The sequence below is a fragment of the Apus apus genome, chromosome 1 (assembly GCF_020740795.1).
Source record: "Apus apus isolate bApuApu2 chromosome 1, bApuApu2.pri.cur, whole genome shotgun sequence".
NCBI classification, from domain to species: Eukaryota; Metazoa; Chordata; class Aves; order Apodiformes; family Apodidae; genus Apus; species Apus apus.
The window spans coordinates 95043783-95061538 of record NC_067282.1 but is presented as its reverse complement, the minus strand read 5'-3'; the positions used below and the strand labels follow the sequence as shown (position 1 = coordinate 95061538).

Below are 17756 nucleotides of genomic sequence, written 5' to 3'. Positions count from 1 at the left end.
CTGGTAACTACAGACTGTGAAATCCACTGGTAACTATGGAAGGTTTGAGCCCATTGCAAGCTTTGTTACTAATGTGGGTAGTTGCAGGATATGATTGTTAGCACTGCTGTCTCTTACTTGGGAGTATACAAAGATCACAAGTATGTCCATGGTGTGTGGGTGAAGAACAAACATACAATGAGGAAAAAAAAAAATACAGCCTTGGAGACGTGAGGATCTTAGTGGTTGAGATGGAGAGTGGTGAAACAGAAACACTGAGGAGTTATTACCTGGTGGTTCATGGTGGAGTTCAGCCCAGTGATGAGCTGGGCTCTATTTCTAGTGCCCTCTGCCACCTTTTTGGCTAACCAGCTCTGTTTTTTCAAAGCTACTTGGTGATATTTAAATGTTCAACTGGGGTAAGTCTGGTAGGGATTAACAGGTATTTTTATTTTTAAGGCTGTGGATGTTTACGCAGCACTGCCTTCTTCCTGTGTAAATTGGGGGATGTATCCTGGATGGAAAATACTTTAACTTGGTTATATCGACCTTTTGCAGTAGGGGCTGTTTTATCAGCTTGTGATTAGCCTTTCCTTCAAGGTTTTCCGATATAATTTTTGGCAAGGCTCAACTGCTCAAAACTATCAGAGGCCTTAAACTGAGAAAAATCATTCCAAGACTTTAGGTTTTCTTAGTGGAGGCTGCTAAATTGTGTCCAAATGCTGGGACCTACAGCTGTGGGCCTAGTAAAATGAAATCCTTCTTTATTCTGATGATTGCTCTGTGTGAATAGGAATAAAGACTGTTTGTCTGATAGCTGCATGCATTTATAAACTGCTTTTCTTCCTGTGTGCACCCAACTTGAACCACACACGGAGATTTACTTGTTTTTTGTTTATTAGTCCAGGCTACCCTCTCATTGGGCTCTTAGGACATGTAGATTAAATTAACACGATGTCCGTATTTCTTCGTCTTTGGGTTATCACAGGTTATTGACCATACATCGTATGAAAGCCGCACTGCATTTGACAGCGCAGTTGACAAAGTCCTTCAAGAATTCTCAGTTGAACTGATCTGTCTGGCTGGATTTATGAGAATACTGTCAGGGCCTTTTGTCAAAAAATGGGAAGGTAAGCACAGCATAGCAGTGCATGCATTTTTAAAAAAGGGAATTTTACAGCTTAGCCTCAAGAGAAAGAATATGGGAAAAATATAGAAAAGGGACCGTATTAATTCTGGATTTGCAGGAAACTAGACTCTTCCCATCTTATAAGTAAAAAGGTGAGAAAGAGAAAGGCAGTATTTTTCCCCTCCCTTCTATAATTTCCATAGAGGTTTAAGGAAGCCAAGTGGTCTTTGATTTATTAGAAAATATTTTAAAATAAGGCTGTAAAAACTTTAGGCCCCTGCAAACACGAGCTGCAGGGCAAATTGTTACCTAAGCAGTGAGTTTTGGCTGGGGAGAGGTGAGCATCCAGCCACTGAGAATTCCTTCCCCTAACAGATGAGCTGCTTAGGTTGCATTTAAAACTGCAAAACCAGGCAGTGATATGCAGTTCCTATTAACAAGGTGTTGGCAGTCTTCTGGTCAGGTGTCCCAGGAGCTGTCTGAATCTGTGGGTGGTGTGTTTCACAGGCAGATTCAGCTCTTGTTTGTCCAAAGTTTTCACAATGTCTCCATCCTGGTCATCTTTTACAGGTTTTCCTGTAACACCTCTGCCTACTTCAGTGGATTTTCTCCCTCCCTCAGCTGTTACGTTCCTCTTCTTACTGCTCTTTCTTTTAGGGACTCCTAAATCACACAGAGAGAGCTGCTCTTCTCCCTCTTTGCTCTGCTTTGGGTTCAGTCACGGTTACTTAAACTAGTTCTTGCTCATGTCAGTTACAAGGCTGGTTAGCCTATACATTGCAGCTCCCTGGGCGGCCTTTATAGTTCACCTGGTGACTTTTGTGTTATCCTGGGTGTGCCTGTGACACAGACCTTTTACACCTGGACAACTTTTCAAACCTCTCTTTAAAATCAGTGGAGCAAAACAGGCATTCCTGGGAGGCAGTTCTTTTTATGCTAAAGCTGTCAACTGAAGTAAATCAGAGGAATTGGTTTTGTTTTGCTCCATTCATTACGCAGTCCAGAAGATGAAGATGTAAATGTCCATGCTGTAGACAGCTGTAGTTAGGAGAGAGGAATCCCTCACTCTGAGAGGTGTGTTTTGAGTAGAGTATGTGTGTGTAGGATGGAAAAGAACTTTTGCTGGTGCAGAAATCTTGTCCAAATAAAGCTAGCAGGAGCCTGCTATAAAACTCTGCCCCAGTCATGCGCTGACAAACCTAAACTGTCCAGGAGCAATCAATTCTCATTGCTGCACTCTTAAAAGCTGTTACCTTCCCTTTCTCCTGTAGTCAGAAGGTTGTACATTGTGAAGTTAGTTGTGAAACGATCTTGTTGAATGGCCTTGAAATGTTGATTTTTAATGTTAACCTAAAGAACAGATTTTAAAAACATACAACAGTAACAAGCAAACTTTTCTTTAGAACAATTTCTGATGGTACCGTGATGAGAAGACTGGGGAAGTTCAGAAGGGCACGGTGCTTTTTTCCACTCACCCCAATGCTTTTTTGCTCAAGCAGCAAGTGGGGAGATGCTGAAGGGCTATTTTTGGGATACTAAACACATTTGAGATATTGCTAAAGATCAGTCAATACCGATCCTCTTAGCCTCTTTAACTTGCACAGGTCAATATCGGCACGAGTTATTGCGGTGAGAGTGCAGGTTTCGTATCATGTTGCCAGAAATGGCCTTCACTTCACATTACAGAATCACAAGCCTCTATTTCAGGCCGCTGCTGCCTCTGCCAGCCTGCGTCAAGCTCAGTCTCTCTGCTTGGCATTTGGGTGGTGTTCAATGAATCCTGATGACATACAGTCCTCCTAAACAGGAGGCACGCAGAGACAGTGTGGGCGCAGCAGACTGTGTTATAAATAGTATTGATGGCCACTTATTTTTTTATCCTGTAAGTGTTTGTACGGAACCTAAGAGAAGATCTAGGGCTGTCAAGCACCTTTTGACTTCATTGTGGTCCAGAACAGGTTGGAGGAGTTGTCACAGACATACTAGGACCAGACAGGAGAAGTCTGCCAGAAGAAAGGAGGCTTCCTCATGGTTTAATCATCAGGTTGCTGTAGCGGTGAGACCCTGAGGTTACAGGCAGCCACTCTTCACAGCCAGGCAGGAACTCAGGCATATGCTTTCACTTCTGAAGGAGACACAAGTTACAGGCTTCCCAGGGTTATAACCAGGGTTGCACCTGGTTGAGCATTAGTGGTTACACTATCAATTTCGGGATCCTTCAGCCAACTTTCCACATGGAAAGCAGTATTGGTAGACAGGTGCTTTTTGGAAGGGCAGGGAGACAGGCTCCTATATGAGCAGCTGTTGTCTTTTATTAGGCCAAAAAAAGGTGTGGAGGAAAAGTCCAGGCTAAAGAATTTTTGACTTGTCATGAGGGAGTCTGTTACATCATTTGAAATGGTGCTGAGTTTCTTCCGGGTGCTGAGTTTGTAAGAAAGAGGATTGTGCTTGTGATCAAAAAAGAGAAGAATAAGATGCTGGGGGAAGGGACGGCTGCATCAAAAAATTAATCATTATTGGTCACCAGAGAAGTGTGCTTTAGCCACACGATTAATTGTAACTGATTGCTGGCTTTGGTTTTTCTGAAACAGCAAGACATTCTGAAATGCTTCGGGCTGGTTGTCTGGCATCATCATCAAAAACCAAGCGTATGCAAAAGTCATGAAAAATCTTTTTCACCAATGTATTTTGTTGCTCTGTTGATTATGGTGCTTTGAACACTCTAGTAAGGCTGAATGCCTGGCAATGACCACACTTGTAATTTTCCAGGAAAAATACTGAACATCCACCCATCTCTACTGCCTTCTTTTAAGGGAGCAAATGCCCACAAATTGGTGTTACAAGCTGGAGTCCGAGTCACAGGCTGTACTGTACACTTTGTAGCTGTAAGTACTTCCTTCTCCCTCCCTTTAATTCTCTAACTAATTAGTCTTAAAATTTTCACCTCAGAGCTTGCTTGGAACACCCTTATACCATTATATTTGACTACATTTTCTCCTTTGTTCATTCAAAACATTATTACACAATATTGTGCTGTAGTTTGCTGTGCCTGGAGAAGGAACTGGAAATGAATAGTCTATGTAGTTTAAGCTTTACCTAAATTAATTTCTTCTCTAAGCATCTCACTGCAGCCTTCCATGTGTTGTGGTGGGGATACTTGTCCGTAAAAGGCCTTGGCTAGCCCTAAATCTTATTTGGTGCTCTCAAGGAAAAAAAAGCAACACTGGAAATGGCATGAGAAGCTTAGAATTGTTAAGAAGTAATCCAGTGTTTGTGAGAACAGAGAAGAAACTTTGCAATTTATGTAAGTCAAAAAATAAGAAAACAAAAGGCAGAGGTCTCTCAGCATGGAAGCTGCATATTTTTATCAGCTCAGGGAGCATTTTTTCCATCTTGGTCAGTGCTCAGGATTGACAGTAACTACTCTCCCCTCCTCTACTGCATTCTTCAGATTATCCTCCCATTTTCCACTGATCCTGAAATCTGTTCTACTTATTTTTGCTTTCTCTTGGAAAAAGAGACAAAAACTATTTTTCCAGATAGAAGGAAAAATTGCATTCCTTTCCCCATGGTATGACTTTGGGTTTCTTCTCTGTGTGGCAATGTACTGAGAAACAATAACTAAACAGCAGGGATCTGCCTCTTTAACGTGCAAAAGAAAGATCTGCTGGGTGCCCTAGTCCCGCTCGGTGCCAAGACTTGGCTAATTCACTCTTCTGAATTGAAATGTCATAATTTTGTCCAATTTAGCCTATCATGTTCCCAGTTAACATGACTTTTGTTGTTTTCTGTAGCAGCAGTGTTGCTCACTGGTGTTCTGCCCGTCTCTTCTTTGACTTTGAACCCCACACTTCTGTTAGCCCCTCACTGGCCAGTGTGAGTCCTGGCATCTTTCCTGCACTCCTCACATTCACACAAATCCGTGTTTCCTGTAACAGCATAATGATAAACAGATCCCTGAGGCAGCTGGATTACATTCCTTGTTGTACAGCTGGGCCCCTCTCTCTCTCAGGGGTACAGACTTTCTGGCTATCACTTTTACAGGAGGAGGTTGACGCTGGAGCAATCATTTTCCAAGAGGCAGTTCCAGTTAAGATTGGTGACACAGTGGAAACCCTGTCCGAAAGGGTGAAGGAGGCCGAGCACAGAGCCTTCCCAGCTGCCCTGCAGCTTGTTGCCAGCGGGGCTGTCCAGGTGGGGGAAGCTGGCAAGATCTACTGGAAGTAGGAGCAGCATGTCCATTAAGGTCCTCAGACGGGACAGGTGGGGTGACTTAATTGGTCAAAACGGAGTTGATGGCCTAATAACACGCACAGTGTATTCTCTTCACTAAGTGTTTTCAACATAGACTTTTCCATGTCATGTTCTCAAATGGTTAAAGATTTGAAGTAAAATCCAGAAAAAGCCACAAATGGGAATATTAAGGCAGGGGGCTGTTCTCAGTAGTTTCAGCAATGGCTCTGTTACACGCTTCCTAATGATAGTCACTGCCTTGGCCAACATTTTGGTTCTCAATCACTTTCTTAACAAACTAGAAAACATTCAGTTGCTTACAGAGAGATCTGAGCATCTCCGAGATTGACGTAGGAACATCAGTTAAGACTGTCTAACAGACCATACCAGCTGTAATGGGATTCTCATGTGCTGTAAAGTGTATGTGAGGAAAAGCACTGGAACTAGTTCAGTGGAAGAGACAGCTAAGGGCAAAAAACTCTACTCATAAAAATCTTTAGCCAAAATGAGAAAAACTGGCCTCGCAGAACACTAGCTATACCTGCAGATAATGAAATGGATTTTTTTTCCATATAGTTTCTGTTTTAATGTTGGTAGATCTTGTCTGGCCCAGATTCTGTGGACATGTCAAGTAATTTCAACTATCAGACCTGCTATTAATCAGATGCTAAATAGAATTAAATGTCTGCTGATCATTTGCGTTCAAGCATCCTCATGTGAATCCACACATGAATTCCCCTCAGAGATTTGTTCAGAGCCAAAAGAACCGGGGATTTTTTATTTGACTGAGCAAGAAGGGAGTTAGGACTAGATACAGAATGTGTTCTTGGTTTGTGAGACATCCTTCAGAAATTCTGCTGAAGTTAAATGCCTTTATTCTTGCAACAGTATTTTCACCTGGAATCATACTAATGGAAGCCTAGTACATGCTACCATTCTGAAAACAGTAGGGTTTTTTGCACAGCTGAACTCCGGTGAAAAAGCACCTAGTTTTCTTTTAACGTTTTGTCATAGCTGTGAAAAAAAATAAATTAGGTATTTAGTAAAAGAATCAGTTTTCCCCCATACAAACCAGAAGCACCTGACTGAAGCTGATTATGTATGTTCTAGAGCTCCTTTTTAATACAGAGAAAGCTGATTTGTATTCTGTGCACTCTTGTCCTTATGGTACTTCCATGTTGGCGTAATCTCAATTGGGATTTGAAATAAAGTCTAATAAAGAAATTACATGTCAAAAGCTTTCCTTGGAATTCCTTTACTGGCGGTATAAGCTGCAGAAGGAGTTTGTGAAACAAAATCTAACTTTGCCTACAGTACAGCAACTGTAGATCAGTTTGTGAGGTTACAGACACGTACAATTCTGTATAAGTTGGTCATGAATTGTGGAGTGTGGTGACCTTACTGTTTTGGTGGCCAGATGGTCTGTGGTGAAAAAACTTGCTGACAAAATACTCCTGTCATCATTCGTCAGTGAGGATAAAGCTCAAACAGATAGAGAGGAAGATGACATGGTCAAATTGAATTTGCTTGTAAAGGGCAAAGAAGAAAAGCTGAGCCTTCAGCCCAGCTTTTTTCTTTACAAACCTGCCCTCCTACAGAAGAGCCTCCCCCTCCACAGGCACTGTCTGCCAAGGCTTGAAATCCAGCCTGTCTCAGGGAGAATGCAAAAGATGCTGGGAGCGTCCAGCTCTGGCAGGGGTTCAGGCTGCACAAGTTCACAGCAATCCTTTTACAAGCCAAAATAAATTGTACTTAAATTAACTCACACCTTAGAAGAAATAAGATCACTAGGGGTGAAATCACTACCTGTACAGGTAATAAGTACAGCATCATTGGTAAAAGTAGGTTGATCACTGCCAGGAAGGCCAACAGCAGAAGACCCAGGCACTCCAAATCCAGTACCCCATTCCATCACAGACAGCTTGAGCAAGATTCAGGTATTTTGCCATATAAGACTTATGACAAATGGGATTCAAGGACCTGTCTGTATTTCTATAAATGTATGAAAAGAAATTCCATTGTGAACTAATCCTTTGAATGCTTTGCTTCAATTACCACGCTCTAAAAATAATAAATAGCTAACTAGCCAGGAACACAATTGAGAGAGAGTGGTTCCATATCATGGTGGTAGTCTGGAGACCTGTCAGGGTACAATAACTAGCACCCTATTCTCTTCTACCATTTTATTTGTTAAGTTTGTAACATTCAGTCATGCATGCTATGCAATTCAGATAAGATACAACATGAAGTTACTAAACACTTACAACAGACTGAAAGCACACTAAACAATGTGTTTATTGTAAAAACCTTGCTTCTTTACAGTTCTTCCTGTTTCTCCCAGCCCATGGAAAACATACATTCCTTGCTCCAATCATTGGAGTGCAAGAGACAAATACAGACGTCTGTACATAAATAGCAGAGCCTACAGCAGGGCACTGAATTTTTCTCCCCTCCCTAACTACTGAAACACAACTAGCTACCATTAAAAAAATAAAAAGGAAAAATTGTAGACTTTTTAACTGGAGCTAATTCCTGCCTTCAAACAGCCTGATACAGCCAACAGCAAGATATACAGTATGTCCCTTACAGTACATGTAATACCAAAACAAAAATACATTTTTTTTCACTGGATCTAATGACCACTAGTGATCCCTTCCCTGGAAAATTCAGCTCTACCAACTTCTTTTCTAGTTTGTTTAAGTAGCTTCTTAGCTAGCTTTCTTCCTCTGATCTATTACTTGACTGCAAGCCATTATTCTGGCAGATAAAAAAAAAAAAACTTCCACAGAAAATGGTTTTATTTCAACACAGTGACTCCTTGGTCTGAGCCCATCATTCAGTCAACAAAAAAACCTGAGATTTTCCTGCTACTACAAGTTAAGGTGAGGATGTCTTGTTCTGCTATTTCAAGGATGAAGGAAGAAAAAAGCCTAAAATCTGATGTTTCTAGTCCCTCTAATAAAATTTTCATTCCTCAAGAGCCATGTGTTTTAATGTGAAACTCTGGAAATGTCAATGCACAGCCCTCTTTCAAGGAGCAAGGGAAAGTATTTAGATGTATGTTCAATAAGCACTATTACATCGTATTGACAAATAACCTGTGAAGGGGAGTTTGTTTCATTTTGGTTTGCTTTCTAAAGGTTCCCTGCTTTTTTTGGCCTCCAGGTTTGGCAGCTCACTAGACTCTGGTTCCCACATGTTTACATGCCCTGTTCTCTGTACCCTGAGATGCTCTCACAGTGGAGGGCCTCACAAGGATGAGGTCCTTGCAGGCTCCCACCTACTCCCACAGAGCTATGGATTCATCCCTAATGTTTGTTCACCCCCAAATCCACACTGTTCCAGGCTGGGCTTCACTGATCTACCCTGGCATGTCTGGCTTCCTTCATCCAGGAAGAGCTTGTCACCCTTTTGCAGCAGCACAGCTCCTGTTTGTGGCTGCTTTGTGAAACTCTTGGTGCTCTGCAATGTGATGCAGTCAATAAAAACTGACCCCTCAGAAGAATTAATTTCCCTCTGAAGCACTACAGCATTTTTACAGCTTAAGACCCCTCTTTGATTTGTAACACAGTATCTCTCTTACAGATACAAAGATACAAAACAGAACAAAGAAATTTAAAATCTGAAATGATAGCTTGGCTTCCACTGCCAGTTCTGCAAAAGGTGTGTAATTAAAGCTGCAAGCTAAGGGAAAAGGATCACAGCTTAGAAGGGAAACCTGTGATACTGATACGCCTGCAGTCAAAGAGAAGAACATTGAGGGCAGGGAGGAGGAGAGGAAGACGAGCAGAGCACAAGCCACTCATTACCCTGGCTACACCACATCGTTTTCTTGGGGCTCCAGAGCCACGAGAGAGGACGTGCACATCTCCTCTTGAAGACAGAGGCTTTGGCTCTCTTGCCTCCAGTGGGTTTTACCATCATCTCCCAACTGCACTGCTCCACTGGCCACCAGCTGCAGGGCGATGGGAAAAGCCCGGCACTCCGCTTCTTTGACCCTTTCTGACAGTGTCTCCTCAGTGTCCTCTGCCTTCACAGATACTGGCTCCTGGTGGATCACTGCTTTTGGACTAGGTTCCTCCTAAAAAGGGAATATTGGCAGGTTTTCACAAGAGGCTGGTTAACAGTCTCAGAAAGGTTACAGACAATGCAGATGGGGCAGATCTGAGAGATCTTGGAGACCACAGCTGTAATTGTGTGCAGGAGGCTGAAAGTACATCTGGAGAGGCTCACAACCTCCATTAGGGGCACCCACATTACATGAGGGGCTAGAAGATTCAGAGGGCAGTTTGCTGAGGGTAGGAGAAACTGAAGAAAGAAACAAAATATGAAGGAAGAAGACAGGACCTCAAGAAATCACAAATGCAATGTAACCCCCACATCTTCCTGTTTTTACTGGTAACAGTCCCAAGTTTTTCACACATTCCTGTCACCTCTTGCTGTTTCTGCTTTCAGAAAGAAAAGAAAAAAGAATATTTTTTTTTCATAACTTACTGAATGTTAGGCAAAAGGACACTTACCAGGACAAAATGCACAGTGCAGCCTGTGACTTTTAATCCACTTTGCAGGGCTTGCTGATGGGCATTTCCACCCTTGATTGATGGGAAAAGAGAGGGGGAAGCATTCAAAATTTTCCCTGGGCATCAGTGTGAGAGAAAAAAAAGAAAAAAAAAAATTTTGAACCAAATTTCCTTTAATATTAATCGTGAGTTTTTTTATCAGTTCAAGAGAACAGCACTGAGCACCACTCAGGAGTTTAACTGGTCTCAACTGCAGTTAGACTGTAACAGAGCATGTTCACATTCAGGTTCAAAAGCAAAATATATACACAGTGTTAGAATATCTAAGGGCACGTGAGGAAGCAATCTGAGGAAATCCTGCTCTTCCAGGAACACAGGTGATGGTGTGCAGGCTTTGGCAGGCAAGCATGCTTCTGTTAAGGCCAAGGACCTTGTGCATCTGTGGATGGGCAGAGTCATAAGTCTCTCCTGCTTCCTAGGTGACCAGCCCTCATGCTGCCAATGACAGGCTTGGAAGTGGACTTCACACTGCAGCCTGATGCAGAGCCACTGCACAGATGGAAGTGATTTTCATAGGAAACATCATTCCCAAAGGAGCCTGTCCAATTGCAATCCACACAGTGAGTGAGTGAGTGAGTGAGTGAGTGAGTGAGTGAGTGAGTGAGTGAGTGAGTGACTGACTGACTGACTGACTGACTGACTGACTTCTGTGCTGGGCCTCAGGAGCTGGCACTTGTTGCCCAGATCCAAGAGGAAAAGAGGAGTTTGTGTTCCCCCCGCCACTGGCCTGGAGCACATCTAAAGCAAGCTCTGCCCCGCAGCAGAGCCACACTCACTGGGGGTCTGCAGAGGCTGTACTTCCAGCATGCAGCACAGAGTACTGCTGTGCTGTGCAGCCCCCCAGGGCAGCACAGGAGGGTGAGGCATTGAGAAATCAAGTCTCCCTCACTTTTTTTTTTTCTGAGTAACAGCTGCAATGAGTACGTTCAGCACAACTTCCCAGCACAGCTCAAGAAATGACACAGTTATGCTACTGGTTCCCTACTGCAGAGAGAACCAAACTCCTGCCCACTCTGCAGGCATTTCTGCTTCCCAGCAGGAAGGCAGGCAGACCAACTCTATGACCCCGATTTAGCCTCTGTGCTGCTCATGATGGCAGCAAAGGCATTTTGCTGCCAATGAAGAGAACCCCAGTGCAGTCCCACTGGCCAGACTGAATGAACACACAGGGCAGCCCCACTGTTACACGCAGTCCTCAGTGTCAGCAAGGCTGTGAGAGATGTAACCAAAACCAAAGATCTATGACAGTGTAATTCCAGAGAGAACAAGCATCCACATTTTATTTTCTCTTTTACAGTTATGATTTCTTACCTTTCCATTTTCTGAGAAAGGGACTGGACAAAATTCTCATAAATCCTGAAAGACATATTAGTTCAACAGAGAATTCTTCAAGAACTTGGTCAATTGTGCTGTCAAATTCAGAGCGACTCCCGTATAACTTATGATCAATCACCTAAAACATTAAAACTGATCAAAAGCCATATCAAGGAAATGACTTTTTGTGAATGAGAGCAGCTACTTTGGCAACAAAGAGAAAGCAAAATGAATATTAATCCCAAGATATTTGAGGATTTAAAAGTTATAGATTGGTATATTATTCAGGATATTTGTGATTTCTCACATTCATACATTCCTGGCAACACCCCAGTCACTTGCTAGTTAATGCTGGCTGTTTCACACAGGATACTTCTGGAATGTGTAGAATATCTGCACAAAAGTGAACTGTGGAAACAGAAACGTGGGCAATACCATAGAGAAAAATAAGGGAGAACATACCAGAAGATACTGACCTCTTACTCCAGAATGTCTAGCCAAAGACTAAAGTAAAAATAGTAACAACTCATCAACATCACCACCAGTTTACAGTTGCTTACTGAAAATCATGAACTTATCTAAAAAGTAAACAAATTGGCCAGACATTCTGTACAAGGGAAGAAGTCAAGTCTTGCTCTATTTCTACTCCACCTCCCAGCCCCAGCTCCCAAGCTAAGCATTGAATCCTGACTGTGTTCATGAAGACATTCAAATAAGGGGCTAACAAAGCTATCATACTTTTGCCTATGAAAACACCAATTAATTCTGACATAACTTTTTTCCCCAGAGATTAATCTTTATACCACCAGATAAAAAGGAGTATGTATCCAACTCAGCTGTTGAGGAAGCTTGCTGAGAACTTTTTAATGCATGAAGACCCTCTAGCAGTGTTTATTCCCATCTGTGTGCAGCTGTACAACTGTGATTAACTGCTCAGAATCACTACATGTTACAAGGAGTAGCTCCTGGTGGGCTGCATTTGAAATCCCAAGCTGCTGAACGTTTCCAAAAGCCATGTTCTATACTTTGGCAAATATGATATGATGTTACTAAATTTCTGTATTTTTGTTTATTAAACAAACCAATGGAAGTTTCTATAACACAGTGCTACTCTACTGCCCACAGGTAGAAGCAATTCATACGGTGCTGCTGAAAGTGACTGAGCACAACATGAGACAAAGGTCTTTCTAAGAAGGGATGAACCACGGAGACAACATGCTTATGTTGGTGCTAAAGCATGCCCAAAGAAGAGCAATGAAGTTGTTGAAGGGTCTGGAGCATGTCTTATGAGGAGCAGCTGAGGAAACTGGGGTTGTTTAGCCTAGAGAAAAGAAGGCTGAGCGGAGATCTTACTGCTCTCTACAATTACCTGAAAAGAGGTTATAGCGAGGTGGATGTTGGTCTCTTCTCCCAAGTTACAAGAGATAGAACAAAAGGAAATGGCCTCAAATTGCACCAGAGGACGTTTAGATTAGATATTGAGAAAAATTTCTGCACTGAAAGGGTTGTCAAGCACTGGCACAGGCTGCCCAGGGAAGTGGTTGAGTCACCATCCCTGGAGGCGGCAGCTTGAAGCTGCATGGGCTACCATCTCAGACTCAAATCATCAGAGCACTTGCAAGCTTGAGTCCCTTCCTAACTAAGGACTGCAGCACTCACTGAAGTGATAGGAAAGACACAGCCTATAGTGAGCACTGTCCATACAGCTTTCAGCTCTGCCTGTACTGGTAACTTTGACAGCTTTGTGCTACATCCACTTACCCATATAAAAGGTTTAAAGAAAACAAGACATTAAAGCTTACCAAGCATTTCATAAAAGACCTACGGATTCAGTAGCTGTGAGTTGGTGATAATGAGGAAAGGAAATAGGTGTCTTTACCCTGGTGGGAATTCCAGCCCGGGATGCATTTCGTAGTTCTTCCACACCAGACTTGTTGGAGATGACAAGGACAACTTGAGCACAACTGCCTGGCTCTTTTGCATAACTGATGAGTGCAGCAAGGTTTGTGCCTCCAATGAAGAGAGAGCAAACATTCATGAAATAGGTGAGCAGTTATGCCACTGAGATTTGGCTCTCAGTCCTGCTTATTTAACAAAAATCTTGCTTTCAAGAACTGCACAAATAGAAGAGGACTAAGGAATTTGTGCACTAATAAAGCTCATTTGTTAAGCAGTACAATACAACTTCTCGACTTCCAGTCAAAATGCAACCTTGGTTTTAGAAGGCTCCATAGACTTCTACTGAAACAAAAGGCATGGTGGATGCACTTGTATGAGGGCTGAATTCAGCCTCTCCTTTGTCAGCACATTTCTCTGTGTGATGATAAATGAAAGCTCACCTGTTCCAGAGATGAGAACAGCTACTTTAACTTTGTTTTTTCTGGGTTGGTGTTGACTCTCAACAACAGTGTTATTCAGAGGCTGGGGGCTGCTCAGCTGCAGAGCTTCAAGAAGATTCTCGACTTTGATGTGAGAATCTCCTCCAAATATGTGAGGAAAAAGTTAAAATACCGTAGATTTTACTTTCCCATCTAGATTTACTTCATATAGTTTACTAATCATAAGTTTCAATTAAGAGAAAAACCCATCAGCAATTAATTTAAGCTAGCACTTACTGAACTACAAAAACATGTATTACTTCAACAAACCAACTCAAGCTAGTTGTTCTTATCTCTTTTGTATTACCCTCTTGCAGAATTGTCTCCAAAGGCCCAAGTATGGCATAGTCTTTTCAAGGATTATTGCAATCTTTTATACCTGTTTTCCTCTTTCTCTCATGTTGCAAAATTAAACTAAAGTTGATGTTGACAGACCTGAGGTTGCATAGTAGCTGCCCAAACTGCCCCCCAAGCTATTTGGTTTCTAGAGAGATTCTGGCTCACGTCTTGCTGTATGCCAAGCAATGAACACACCAGAGTGAAGACCTACCATCACATGTGACTGTACACAGTTGTGGCCTATCCTCAATCTTTACACAGGATCCATGTGAGTAGGGAAGGGGTTGGAAAGGAGGCAGGTTAATTACCACAATTGTGGTAAAATACAATCAACTAAATAATGTTTGTGTCCATACAGACAGTCATCAAAGGGATTTACTCATGTTTCAAGCAGGTATCTAAGTAAGACACTATTCAAGTACTGTCACTATGAAAAAATATATTCATTTCTCACTGTATTTAATAATGAAATCGAGATGGAAGGTGTCAAGTAGCCTCCAGCCTAGTGAAATGACAGGAAACAGATATGAACTACACAAACTTTACAATATGAAGTCTCCTCAGAGCCTACAGAACTGAGGATAATGGTACTTCCAAGGAGGTTCTGTCACTTCACACCATCACACTTTAAAACAACTTAGCTTGTATCAAATTAAAAATGAAATAGGGCAGCCTAAAGTGGAAACCCCTCTGAAGTGAGACAGATGAATCTCCTACGTTGAATCAAACTATACTCTGTTTAATTGCTGTGAGAGTCTGCATTTCCTATTAGAACACCTGCTAACCTGTGTGACAGGGAGCAGCAACTTTCCCAATCAGCCAAGCTTCCTCATGTCTCTGTATGTCCTTGAGAACATGCTGAGCCAGGTCCTTCTGCACAACCAAGACTGCACCGATCCCACAATTAAATATCTGAGCCATCTCTTCCTCAGAGAGGTTTCCCTCTTTGTAAAGCCAGCAAAAGATTTCAGGAATCTTCCAATTCAGAGCATCTGAAAATTATTGAAAATTGTGTATGATCAGCACAAATGTTTGCTCCCCATCTTTTATTATATACAATGACTGTGTTATATTACAAAAGCTGACAGAGACTAATTATTGCTATTTTAAGAATACTGTCCAAGGAGGAGGTTGATCCAATTTCCAGTCAAGTTGATAGGTGCTGCTTAGCTAGAGGTTTCTAGTCATATTTTGGGGAAGTCAACTCTTCTCCAGGCTTTCTAATGAGAACATATAGGAAATTATGGTGAATTAAAATGTATTCATCCCTCATCAGCCAGGACAAATATACAGATGACTAACACACCTTCTGTAAGAGATAAGCCATGAGACAAACCACCTTCTGTTTTTTTTTGACTACTTAAGCAGATCCTGTTTTTCTGTTTCAAAGAGTCAGTAATTAATATGAGAGTGTATTGTTAGTGTGTTGGTGGGCAGACTGGAATAAGGCTGAGTGGTTTACAAGTGGATGAGAAGCGTGAATGGGCTTCCACAGTGACCCTACTCATGCAGGCATGGACTTAGGCTGTCTCTAGAAACCTTGATGGTGCAGAGTCCTCATCTCAACTTTATTTTGGAAAACTAACAATTGGGCTTGTTACCTTGCCTGTGGTTCCAGGCACTGGCAAGTGAGCTGAGCATCACATTAATAAGTTGGGTTTATTTCCTTCCTTTCTAATCTCATTCTACAGAAATTCAGGCAGACATATAGACATCTTCCTTCCCTCCTTCCCATCCCCACAACATTTTTGGACTCACATTAATAGGGTTTTCTTTCATTTTGTTTGAACTTCTGAATACTTTGCCCAATTCTGGCTCACACAGAAAAAGTCCTACCTTACTTACAGATGTCAGATGCTTATCTGTTACGAGGAAGCTACCACATACCGCAAAATTGCATTAAGTGTGTGTACAAGTGCTGTGGAGCAAATAATCAAATTAATTCACTCAACAAGCTTCACTGTTTGGCCAAAATGTCTACTATGGAAATCTGTCTTGCAGAACACACAATCTTCTAATTCCCTCTTTTCCCTAGAGATGAGCTGGCTTCAAACTCTCCTGAAATTTCCAATGGGAGAGTGCATCAGCTGATGCTTCACTAGACATAAGGATGTTCTTGCTAGGGTCTTCAGAAAAGCATTGACTTTGAGTTGTAACTGAAGCTGAAAAGTCAAGTCTATGCAGTACATAAATTTTGACAAACAGAAACAGTCATCTTTGGTATTTACCTAGGACAGCACTGACATGTTCTGGCAGGATTCTGGAGATGCCTTCCAGCAACCCCTCCTCAGCAATGAAGGCAAAAGCCTTCACATGCCCTGAGCGAAGGACAGGCAGCAAATATGGACTGTACATTTTTGCTGGGGTCAGCAATATATCTCCTGCAAAGAAAAGTGTCAATTCAATACATTTGTTTAAAAAGTCATTAGGTGTTTAGTGGGAATGCTTCTCTGAATGGGTTCGGTTCTGCTCTTTGTGGCAGACAACCTGGGGAAGCAGCAGAAAGTGCTGACCCACTCTCCCAAAAGCAAGAACACAAGCCCACATACCTACCCTAAAGACTGACTAACCCTAACCCATTCTGAAGTGAACAGCCCTTGGCAGCACCTAGTTATGAAAATGTCTGAGCACTATTCACTTGCAGGTTTGTTTCTGAGAACAAAGATATTGTACCTAGAGTCTTGTCACCACAACTGCCAGGCGCTGGTGAAGAGTAGTGTAAGGAGGACATTAAGAGAATCTTCCTTATGACGCTAAAGCCACGGCCATGAATCCCAGAAGAGGCCAGCCCAATAAGCACATCCTCCTCATCAGCCCTCCGCAGCCCCAGAAGCATCTGCCCTCGCTCCACTGCACCAACCACAAAGCCAGCCAGGTCATACTCTCCAGAAGAATACATGCCTGTCACCTCAGCCGTCTCCCTGCCTAAGTGGGAAGAGAAATCAGTCAGCATTAGCTGTAAATATTTTTTATTGTTAACTTTATATCTCTAGCATCTCCTAAAATAAGCAACACATCCAGGACAGCTGCAGCGACATGAAGCCTAAGCAGGGCATTCAGATACATTTTTTAAATCCTTCTTGGTTTCTTACCTCACCTCAAGACTTCAACAAAGCAAATCTTCATTAAGTTAATGAAAGAAAAATGTTTTGTTTTGTTTTGTTTTTCCATTTCATGCTACTTATCTGGCACTTCCCTGCTATGATTGAGTAACAGAGAGGGAATGAACAAGAACGTGAAGTATCCAGTTTTGCTGTCCTTTGCTCAAGGATAAATAAGCAAGAATCAGGATCTGTGCTGACTGATTTTAGAGATAGGGAAGAGTTTAAGTCCAAATGCTTACTGTTTTTTTCCACCAAACAGAAACTAATGCCTCTGCCTACAAAGTCTATTTCACTAGTAATTGTTTCAACATCAGAATCTTCAAATCTCAAAGGAGAGGCGTGTTCATACCTAGGAAAGCACATCCTGCATTTCTGCAAGCTTCAGCTATTCCTTCTTTGATTGTTTCAGTCACTTCAACATCAAGTTTGCCACAGGCAAAATAACTGAGGAAGAAGAGAGGCTCTGCTCCTTGAGCCAGGATGGCATTGACACACATGGCAACCAGGTCCTGACCTATGGTGTCATGTCTCTTACACACCTGTGCAATCTGCAAAACATGATGGGAATCAGCAGTGGTGACAAAAAAAAGGCAGAAGTCAGAAATTAATCAGCCAAATAAGCAGAAATCTTTTTCCTTGAAAAGAATCACAACAGAACATACAGATAACCTGGTGCATCATCTAGTTTAAAACAAGAGAA

At 42.1% G+C, this 17756-nt stretch overlaps 2 protein-coding genes across 2 annotated transcripts in view; one reads left to right on the top strand and one right to left on the bottom strand.

Moving 5' to 3' along the window:
- The window catches only part of LOC127389531 (trifunctional purine biosynthetic protein adenosine-3), a 34440-nt gene extending 27862 nt beyond the window's left edge, over window positions 1-6578 (top strand). Inside the window, exons 20-22 of the mRNA XM_051630155.1 lie at window positions 968-1109; window positions 3878-3993; window positions 5153-6578. Of these exons, the coding sequence (XP_051486115.1) occupies window positions 968-1109; window positions 3878-3993; window positions 5153-5335 (441 nt within the window). The 3' untranslated portion in view covers window positions 5336-6578. The remainder of the gene's footprint in view (window positions 1-967; window positions 1110-3877; window positions 3994-5152) is intronic.
- A 1615-nt stretch (window positions 6579-8193) lies between these two features.
- Window positions 8194-17756, bottom strand: part of LOC127389658 (trifunctional purine biosynthetic protein adenosine-3-like) — a 28525-nt gene continuing 18962 nt past the window's right edge. The window contains exons 17-25 of the mRNA XM_051630404.1: window positions 17406-17604; window positions 16626-16877; window positions 16181-16333; window positions 14738-14944; window positions 13575-13715; window positions 13115-13245; window positions 11233-11374; window positions 9862-9977; window positions 8194-9422 (exon numbers count right to left, since the gene is read on the bottom strand). Of these exons, the coding sequence (XP_051486364.1) occupies window positions 9156-9422; window positions 9862-9977; window positions 11233-11374; window positions 13115-13245; window positions 13575-13715; window positions 14738-14944; window positions 16181-16333; window positions 16626-16877; window positions 17406-17604 (1608 nt within the window). The 3' untranslated portion in view covers window positions 8194-9155. The remainder of the gene's footprint in view (window positions 9423-9861; window positions 9978-11232; window positions 11375-13114; window positions 13246-13574; window positions 13716-14737; window positions 14945-16180; window positions 16334-16625; window positions 16878-17405; window positions 17605-17756) is intronic.